The sequence below is a fragment of the Cibotium barometz genome, chromosome 11 (genome assembly GCF_041138505.1).
Source record: "Cibotium barometz isolate CiBa-2024 chromosome 11, ASM4113850v1, whole genome shotgun sequence".
Lineage (NCBI taxonomy): Eukaryota > Viridiplantae > Streptophyta > Polypodiopsida > Cyatheales > Cibotiaceae > Cibotium > Cibotium barometz.
Window position 1 is genome coordinate 23,918,521 of NC_141056.1, and position 10,820 is coordinate 23,929,340.

At 40.7% G+C, this 10,820-nt stretch overlaps 1 protein-coding gene across 1 annotated transcript; it reads left to right on the forward strand.

Moving 5' to 3' along the window:
• The first annotated feature begins 8,391 nt into the window (after nucleotides 1–8,391).
• Nucleotides 8,392–9,642, forward strand: LOC147633932 (uncharacterized). The gene has a single exon (XM_086804525.1). The coding sequence runs from the start codon at nucleotides 8,730–8,732 to the stop codon at nucleotides 9,342–9,344; it is 615 nt and encodes a 204-aa protein (XP_086660651.1). The 5' UTR covers nucleotides 8,392–8,729; the 3' UTR covers nucleotides 9,345–9,642.
• The last annotated feature ends 1,178 nt before the right edge of the window (nucleotides 9,643–10,820 follow it).

The window sequence follows — 10,820 nt, forward strand, 5'->3', positions numbered from 1 at the left end:
GGGTAACCCTACTCTAGAGGACTAGGTCAACGGCTGTGCCTTGCATAAATAAGGAAAAAAACGTTGTTTCTAGAAGTCAAGAATAGAGGTTGCCCGAATTAAAGTCGATCACTCTACAAGTGGTTTGATTTTAGAAACCCTTTTCAAAGACCACACTCCCCCTATGAGATAGAACTAGGTCATACCTACTAATCGTGTCCTTGTATCTTACATGGTCAAGGTGACGATGAGTAGGAAACCACCCTAAGTTAGACTTAGTAGACTATCTTAAAGGTTTTGCCTATTTAGGAAGCAGGGGTCCTTACACACACACACACACACACACACACACACACACACACACACACACACATATATATATACACACATGGGGAGAATGGACAAGGATGGTCGATGGCTTTGACGCTCAATGGTCTTTGGCCCTCCGGAAGGAATAAGAAAAGATAGTTAGTGAATAAAAAGGTTAGTGGTTTTGGGAATTCCTAACGGGGTGGGGTTTTTGCGAATGATTGCATATTTGTGTGAGCATGTTTTTTTTTGTTTGCTCACTTTGTTTTTGGAAATCATAAGTAATGTTACATGTGATATGTGTTAGTGGGGATGCTAATAGATGTTAATAATGGGAGAGAAGAGAGGGAAAGATCCAGAGGAATGTAGACTTAATCATCAAAACGAGATGGTGATTCTCAGTTCCTCATTTAATTCATTGAAGCGACATTCATTATTCGAAGAAATTGGCCTTCGATGATGTCCCTTTGTGTGGCAAGATTTTGTCAAATATTATCGAGTAGGACCTCTTCTTGCTTTCTTCTGCCCATGTGCTTTTTATTTTTTTTAATTTTTTATGTATATTTAAGTGCTCTTATGAAGCAGATATACATGGAGTACAAGAAGTGAGTCATATAGACTCTTATTGAACTGCTCTATGTTGAAGTAGCCACTTGTTGGTGAGGATTGAAAGACTTACGTTTACTTGTGAGGCTAATATAGATATCTTCACAAAGGATTGTTGGTGGAGTTCTTTGAGGAACTCGCATAGGCTTTTGTGGACAGTGTTGAGTACTTTTCTTCTTCCTTGGCCTCCAAGTGCTGCATTGAGGAAGAGGTTTTGACAGTCGAGGCACCCAAATTTAGATGGCACCTTCATAGTATCCTTGAGCTACAAGTAGCGGCTTCTCCACCCACATGTTGATACTATTAAGATACCTTGATTGTGGTTTTCGTGTGGTGGAGTTTTCTTTTGGGTTGATTTGGAAGGTTTGGGGTCCTTGACTTTGGTTGGCGCTGAGGTTGTAGGTCTGAGACTCATGGGCATTGTTGATGATGATGAGGTTGGAGTCTTTGTTGATGACAAGGCCTTTGAGCATGTGGTTTGGTGAGGTTTGTCGATAAAGATGCATAGGCTCTGGGGTCTTCCCTTTGAGTTCCTTGTTAGAGATAGATGGTTGGGCTGTGGGAACTTCTTCAAGAATAGCCATTGATTGTTACAAGGTTTTGGTATCGAGCTTCATAGGTGAGGATGGGGTTGAAGGAGTAGATGCTCTCATATGGTAGGTCATTGTGTAAAGGGGCTTTGTGGAAGAGGCTTGTATCCTTTTGCGTTTAGCATCATAGAAATCCATTAAAGCTGGATCCTCTTCCTTGTAGTATGGCATTGTCAACTTTTTATCTCGTTGACCATTATGATAACTCTATCGCTAGCAAAGCACAGTGGTGCTTGGGCAGCAATAGTCCATTTATGCCCCAAGATCAAATCTGCTTCCAACACATACTCAACCACAAAAAACTTGCAAGTCACAGGGGGTTAGTTTCAATATACATTGTATGTTCAAAGTACTCCAAACATGGCATGTTCAAGTCTTGTGTAAAGGTAATCCTTTCAGGATGTGCCGTGAGTGTTGGTTGACCTAACAAATCCCATAGATCGGAGGGTCATGAGATTGTGTTCTCTTGTTGGATAAAGTTGTGCTTAGCTGTGGTGATTTTATTTGAATTTCCAATCCAACCAAAATCCTAGGGATCTTTTCAGTAAGATATGTTAGGCGTTCCGGCTCCGACAAGGTCTCTTCCTCCCATACTAACAATTTTACATTGCTTGCAAAAGTGTTCAAGGTGACTGTTTGCATGGATTCATCTATTGAATATAACGATTCACTCACCTATCCAAGTTCCACCAAGGACAACATCATACTCAAGGGAATCGATTGTTTGAGTAGTGTATCTAAAGTAACTTGGAACTTCAATGTTTTGTCCATTGGCTACTCTTGCAAGACTATTGTCTGTAGGGATGAGTTTAGGTTATCCCAATGACACCCAAGTGTCTATTGTCACGATGTTATGACTAGCTCGAGGGCTAATCAATGCGCATTTGCGCTTAACATCATTGCCTGTAGGGAAATCCAATCATACCATGGTAAAATCTTCCAAAGGAACCATGGATGTTTCAGTTTTTGTTTCGGCTTTAGATCCCATTTCTGTTTCATACTCCCATTCACTTTCATCCTCATTTTGGCTCTTAACTTTTTTAAGAGTACCCAATGTGTACACTGGCACACTTGGCCCTCTAACAATTCTTAATGAGGTCTATTTGGAAACTTGCGAATCCTCATAATCCTATTCTATGGAGTTCTTTATGTCTTGGTATAACTCAGGTTGAGCCATTAAAGGTGCAAGTGTGGATGCTGGCTTCACCATGAGAGAAGAGCATTCCTCCAAATGAGGTTTTGAGAGACTGCTTTAATCTTGTAAGGGAATTATCGAATTCCTCACGTGCTTTCACAAGCGTATAGTTTGTGCAATCTATCTCAAATGACTCTTCTGTAGAGAGTATGTCTTCCTCTTGAAAGGGGAAGCGATACTCCTCTGGGCTTTGTATTTTGGTTGCTTTTTTAGGATTGGCATTAGAGGCTCAATCACAATTGGTGACCCTGTAAGACATTCAACCAAGCTAAGCATGCTCTCCTGAGCTTGCTTTTTGCATTTCGCATATGTCATGTGATCATTAATATCCATTTGGGGTGGTTGGGTGGGTTCTAGTTTCTTGATTGTCTATGTGGTGCACTTAGTAAAGAGTAAGAACTTGTTTCATCCTCACTTAGTGACGTACTAGAACTTGTTTCATTTTTTGACTTTCTTTGGTTTGTTAGTTTTTCATTATGTTTACCCATGCAACGAGATCGAATTTTCTTTTGGGCTTTTGTATCCTGTGTCGTACATATGGGTGTTGTGGTTTGTGAGGTTGCTTTTGATGTGGATGCTTCTGCATCCTGTATAGCTTTTGGCTCTTTTGTGTTTATGTCCCCTTTTGGGTTTATGTCCTCTACAGGCTCCTTTTCCCTATCTTTTAATTCGACCTCGGTTTCGATAATTTGTTGTCCCTTGCTTTTCTTGGTTTTAGAAGGTTTTGCTTTTTCTTTTGGGTTCTGCTTTAAAGCATGTTCTTCTACCCATGTTGAGGTATTGTCTTTTGCATTCTTTTTGACTGTTTCTCTTGCCTTGGCTTGTAAATGTGTAAGCACATTCAAGGGCACCGTGGACAATTGCCCATTTTGTACACTTAAGATGCTAAGAGTTATATTTTGTGAGACGAGTTGTATTGACACAACTTGTCTTGGGAAATCTTGGAACGTGTTTAATGCCACATCGTTCGCACATGGATCGGGTCAGTGACTATGGGCATAGAAGTATTCCAAACTGTGCAATCTGCCACCTTGTGAGGTCCACGACAATAGACACATTGAAGTGTTCGATTGACTGCTTCCTGATGAGCAGTTTCTACCCTTTAGACGGTTTCTATCTGGTGCACGAGAGATGGAGGTTTTGAGTCAATTGTGGATGAAGTGGGACACTTTTTAATATCGTGGAAAGGTCTTACAATATATGCAATATAGAAGAACAGGTACCTTGTATGCACAATGGGGATTGGGATGGTCGTAAGTGATTGCACTCAATTAATACAAGGCATTTCGTTCCTCACTTGTAGAGGCATTAAGGATGTCTGGTTTTGAAGGTTTTCATCCTCTCTTAGAGGTGTCGATTGGAAGGTTTTAAGCAAGGCTGCATAGAGTTCAGGGAATGTCAATTCTGAGATCGACCTTTCTTTTGCCAATTGCTTCATTTTGTTTAGATGAGGACACCTCCTAGCATGATCATCTTCTAACATGTTGTCATCTAAACGTATTGCTTCTTTACAACATTGATCAAATATTTAGATGAGGAACACCTCCTAGCATGATCATCTTCTAACATGTTGTCATCTAAACGTATTGCTTCTTTACAACATTGATCGAATGTTTCCGGATTGGATACAATGATCAAGTTATGTAAGTTGTTATTCTTCAAGCCCATCATGAAACAACTCTTCAATTAAACATCGTTTAATTTTTCCAATGACTCACAACATGAGTCCAAGAGTTTTATCCAAAGGATAAAATCTCTAATGGATTCATTTGGTTGACGTTCAATTGAATAGAGTTCTGTTACTGCACTCCACTGATCACCTTGTTTGGAAAAGCCATGTATAAAAGGTGATTTCAAGGTTTTGAAGTTGGTCTTGATCGTAGACATCAATGTGATGAACCATCGACGACTAGCTTTTCCTTCCAAGCATAGGTTCAACGCATGTACCTTGGTGGGACAGTTGGGATTTCCAAAGGCTTCACATCTCTGTTCAAACATTTGAATGAATTGAACAGGGTCTGTTGTTCCGTCATATTTGCCCATAATTTTAAAAATTTGTACGGCTGTATTTCTATATGAGTAAGGCCATATGTGAGTGGTCTTGTTGGGAGAGACTCACTAAGTCCTTGGGATACTCCCCTTCCTAGACTAGTCAGTATGTCCAGGGTGTGGGCATCCAAGAAAGGGTTGGTACCTATAGGATTTTTGGAGATGTTAGGGACCAAAGCCCTGTGGGATCAAAGTGATAGGGGGTGTAAAACCCGATGACACGCTTGTTATAGGCATAGCCAATGGTATCGGGAGGTAGGAGGTCCTAAAACCTATTTTCCATCACTGTCTCAAGACGAAAAAAAACCTATTTTCCTAGATGGAAGAGGTCCTAAAACCTATTTTCCATCACTCTCTCAAGACGATTTTTTTTTTGGAGAATTCTTCCCTGTATCGCAACACGCTTTTGAGGGTGTTCCAAAAGGAATTTTGAAAAACTCTATATGAGGGAGTTATAGTATTTTTGGAGTACTACAACTTTGTTCCCCTGAGTCATCCATGATTTTGTCGTTTAGACCTTCAAAAAGTAGCTCGAATATGGCTCGTCGTCGTTTTCGCGTTGTTTTTTGTGATTTTTCTTGATTTTTGGAATGTTTTTTGCCTCGATTTTCGGGTCAAATTTTGAGGCTGGTCGAAGGCCAAAATGATCGATTTTGACTTCAGACAGCCAAGTCCAAAGTCAAATAGCTTGATGTCAGCTTTCTGATGAGCCATAGAGCGCCTTCATCGGATATACGGTTTAGGACATAAAGGCCTCCAAACAGGGGTGCTTTCCAGAGTCTTTTTTTTTCTTTTGTCGACGGACCCCTTTTCACGCGGACGGACTTCACGGGTTTTATAAATTTTTCTTTTCTTTTGGCACGGTTCCCGAAGACGTGAACCTTTTGGGCGTGAACTCTAGTTCCATGAAGTTGTAGAAAATGGTTCACGCCATAAACCGGACTTCACGGAATATTAAATTCGATTTTTTTTTTCATGCACGATTCTCGAGGACGTGAACCTTTTGGGCGTGAACTCTAGTTCCGTGAAGTTGCAGAAAATGGTTCACGCCGTGAACCGGACTTCACGAAATATTAAATTCATTTTTTTTCGCGTGGTTCCCAAGGACGTGAACCTTTTGGGCGTGAACTCTAGTTCCGTGAAGTTGCAGAAAATGGTTCACACCGTGAACCGGACTTCACGGAATATTAAATTTGATTTTTTTTTCATGCAGTTCTCGAGGACGTGAACCTTTTGGGTGTGAACTCTAGTTCCGTGAAGTTGCAGAAAATGGTTCATGTCATGAACTGAACTTCACGGAATATTAAATTCGATTTTTTTTTACACGCGTGATTTCCCGAGGACGTGAACCTTTTGGGCATGAACTCTAGTTCCGTGAAGAAGTAGAAAATGGTTCACGCCGTGAACCAAACTTCACGGAATATTAACTTCGAAATTTTTTAGGCGGTTACCGAGGACGTGAACCTTTTGGGTGTAGTTCCATGAAGTTGGAGAAAATGGTTCACGCCCCGTGAACCGAACTTCACGGAATATTAAATTTGATTTTTTTTAAAGTCTAGTGGGAAATACAAATTTTTCTTTTTAGGGGGAATCTTTTTTTAATTTAAAATGGAAGGGATATGGGGCATTTTTCCAAAAAGGTAAGTGGGAATAAAAAAAGTCAACCTTTTAATAATGACACCCCTTACACCCTTCATAAATAACCCCCAAATTGGACAATTTGACAACTCATGCGCATCTACTCACATTAGTCTTAATGAGTTATGTAAAAAAGTGATTAAGAACTTATCCAAGATTAATCCTTTCACTAATCTTTCCCTCTTTTACACTAATCAAGGACTCTAATTAACCACTAATCCCTAATTAATTCACACAATTGAGCACATCATTGGATAGAGCAAAGGAATGCTAATCTTTGTGCATCAACAAATGTGTAAATTAATCTAAAATAAGAGATTAATTAGACTCTCTTTGCTTAATTTTACCTTAAAAGAGAAGACTATAATTAAACAAAGAGAGTCAAATTTCTCCAATTAATGAAAAAAGTGATGTAATTAGGTGTTTTGATGCATCTAGAGGCTCTCAAAACACTAAAAAATACCAATTTCGGACTACTCATATGATCAATTTAGATCCCAATTAACACATTTTCTAAATTTTTTGCCTCTTAAAGCAAGATTAATCACCCTTATAATGACAAAAACGAGTCCATTAAGAGAAATTAGTCAAATTCAAGGATTTTTTTATGGTTAAACTAAAATTAATGATCTTAGTTCTATGTTTAACACTAAAGAGAGCTAACATTCACTAAAAATTACATTCTATTGCATTGTTTGATGCAATAGATGCAAACTAAGCCTAATACAAACTATGTGCAAGCCCTAAGAATATGAAAAACCACAATAACAACAACAAAAACAACAATTTAAGCTAAAAATTAAGCAAAAGCATTCTTTTCAAAAACAAAAAAGAGAGCTATTCTTTTCATTCTTTTCAATCCACATCTTTTTCATGGGAAACCATTAATCAAGATAATGGGCAATGGTTAATACGTAGATTAGAGAAAAATCGATGGAAAAAGCCAAGGGATGGCTCCTCGGCAGCGGCGCCAAAAATGTTAGGGCTCACACTAACCCTCCTTTAAACATATCCAAAAAGAGATTACCTGGTGAACCGCAACTGTCATGAGAATCTTTCCAATGGCCGAGCTCGTAACCCTTGAGGTCTCCAAGCTCTACAACTCCTTAAGAAGTAATTCCACCGCGCCTCCCGCCCGCGAGTGTTGTCACACCGCCGCATTGCACTACGGGTACTCATCCCTCCTCTCACCTCAGTTCACTCACACACACTCACTAGCATGCGTTAAGGAGAGAGATTAGCAAGAGCAAGACTCAACTGCACACTCAATTGCACAATGGGAGAGTATGTTGTATTATGAGAGAAATTCACTTATATACATGGCCATAAGTGTTCATACTCACTTAAACTATGGCCGATCGGGCACTTTAGGCTCATAAGTGGCCTAATTCTATTACAATGACTGCTCTCATAATATATCCATGAAGTATATCACTTAAGACTTCATCCTAACTTACTACCACACATTCTTGGAGTGGGAATTGCCATAAATACTCCGTCACACCATTACGGGCGCCCGTCCAAGTTGTAGCTTTGGACACTATTGCTTCATATCTTGAATGTATGACCCTTTGGTGTATCTATCGTGACTCCTTGATGTAAGATAATGGTGGGATTTTAGTCACCAATGCACCCACCATCAAAATTCCTTTTACCATTTTAGGAAAAACTCTCTCTCTCACACACACACACACACACACATGTATGTCATGGTTTTCATAAAGAACCATGTTTTTGTTGGAAATTGAGGAAGATTCTCTCATGTACCGTGTGCATTCCAAGGTATCTTTATTAAAACATTCTTATACATGAAATGAGGTACACACATTGGTGAGGAATGATCTCAAAATACTTAAAATATATTAGGGCCCAATATAATTGGTTGCAACTTGCAAACGGAGTTAAAAAAGTAGCTACTAAGAGCGTAAGCTATAAGAAGTGTATTAAAAAACACTCAGCAAAGTAAAGGTGTGCTTTTAATGTTTTCTAATGGACCTCAGAACGAAGAGGCAAACTCATTGAGAAGGAAGAAGAGGCAAACTCATTGAGAAGGAAGAAGAGTGACAAAATGAGATCACAAGGGGGGTGTGGAGAGAGAGAGAGAGAGTGTGTGTGAGAGAGAGAGAGAGAGAGAGAGAGAGAGAGGGAGAGGTGTGTGTGGGGAAGGTAAAGACGAAGGCCTCAAGGAAAATATGGTGTAGGCTCTTCTGCCGCGTACGTTAAGTTAGGTGATAATGGGCTTTCCACCAAACCCTGCTCCCACGTGCCTCATGCGAAGGAATCCACTTTCGCTTTCCAACAGCTATATAAACTACTGTGCAGCAGCTCCACCTCAGGTGCTTTGTTGTTTGTGATTCATCATCATGATGAAGAAGGGCGAGGCTAGTGGTAGTGAGAAGCTGCAGCCCCGCCAGCATCGCAGCTTGCAAGAGATCATGGAGGAGACGGACGATCATGGCATCGCTGAGGATTTTAGCTTCAGCGAATGGTCCAAGGACGCGGCTGGCAGCGGTGATGATGAGAAGGCCCGGGCCAACGAGAAGCTGTTGCGGCTTTTTCACACGGCCATGGCGGCCAGCAACGTCGGCGTGCTGAAGAGCCTGCTGGCGGAGGACGTCGAGTGGTGGTTCCACGGGGCGCCGCGGCACCAGCACATGCGGCGTGTGCTGACGGGGCGCTGCTCCTTCCGCTCGCTCACGTTGGCGCCCACCCGTATCGCGGCTTACGCCGACGTGGTTTTCGTCGAGGGGTGCGGCCCCGACCGCCAAACCATCTGGACCCACATCTGGACCGTCAAGGCCGGCCGCCTCGTCCAGCTACGTGAGTATTGGAACGTGGGCGTTCTCGTCCGCCTGCAGACGTCTCGTCATCACAACGCCGCCGCTGCTGCCGCCGCCACGTCACCCCCCGTGTGGGAGAGCAAGCTTTGGAACACCGATATGTCGACCCGCGGACTCATCCTCACCATTGAAGCTTAACATCGAGATGACATCCGGACTCATCCTCACCATTGAAGCTTAACATAGAGATGACATTCTTCTATGCTAATGTCCTTGAGCTTTACTGCATCCAACATATAATCTCGCCATTTGGCTCATTTTAGTGCTAGGTCTGTGAGGGTGACCTTTTATTTTAATTCGCCGGGAAAAAGCTTTTATTTTAAATCATTGAAGTGAACTACACTAAGATTAATTCTGAAATTCAATAAATTGCAAACAAAGGACCCATATTAAAATGCTCACAATATTCTTAGAATTTCAAAAGCATCCTTTGGCATCATGACTAAAACATACTCACGAGCGACGGCCTCTCTTTCTTTCTTTGACAAGATGTAACGGGTGTCTATCAGTGCTTGAAAAAACATATTTTTCAACCAATCAAAATAACGACAACTGCATTGCTCCTTTCATTGGTTTAACGTAAGAATTTGAGGCTTGGTCATCTTGAACATCACCACCGAAGACATCCTTCATAAAGTTCCTAGCAATATATGGGCAACTAACAAAAAATATCCTTAAGAAAGTTGGAATATAGTTCTAAAGATATAGAGTTTATTTCACCTTGTAGCGTGCATTCTCCTCTTAAGTGCACTACCATCCTTGGCAAGTGACTCCATGGCACATAATTTTCTCTTTCTTCTCTTGATACCTAGTGGGTTTAATAATTGTGGCGTTCAACTCTAATGTCTCTCTCCAAGGTTTCAATTTTATTTGGCTTGGCATCATTTAACTTTTTCAACTTCTTCTTTTTTGGGACCAATAATATATTTATATTAACTATTCAAAATCAGTCATACATCACCCCCAAGAACACAACTATCAAACTCAGTCATACATCACCCCCCCACAAACACAACTCAATCTAGCTTCTTGTGTGAGGATGATGGAATTTCTTTGTAAAATTTTGAACGAGATCAAAAAGGAACTTTTTCAACTTCTAACAAGAATGAGTCACTTGATTATAGAGAAGACATTCTACTTTGTAACTCCATCACCTTGTTTGTCAAACCAGTAACTTCTTGGTGAGATTGCAATATTTGTTAGCCCATAGCTTGCATTCAGTGCTGCAATTTACAAGCGTGTGAATCTCCAAACATCAAAATATTTGGTAACAACCAAGACATCCTTCTCTTCTATCCTCCCCCCCCCCCACACAAATGACATGAAGCTTGACATATTGTGGAATGTTGTACAAAGAACCATTGTGGAACCTATGGTCTCCTTTCTCCCTATTTTTAAAGCCTTTGAAGCTTGTCGTATTATGGAATTTGGACAAAGGACCATTGTGGAATGTGAACCCAAAGGTCCACATTCTTTCTTCCCTCTTTTCAAATCCTTTGAGTGTTGATGAATCATTGGTACACCATTCTTAGGCTTCTTGAGGATTCCATGGAACACAAATATGCAATTCAACTTTCCTTTTGGTGGCATTTTGTTTCACACTCTAGTTTAGAT

Excerpts from the sequence above, each read along its gene's own strand:
- LOC147633932 (XM_086804525.1), top strand. The coding sequence starts at position 8,730 with ATGATGAAGAAGGGCGAGGCTAGTGGTAGTGAGAAGCTGCAGCCCCGC.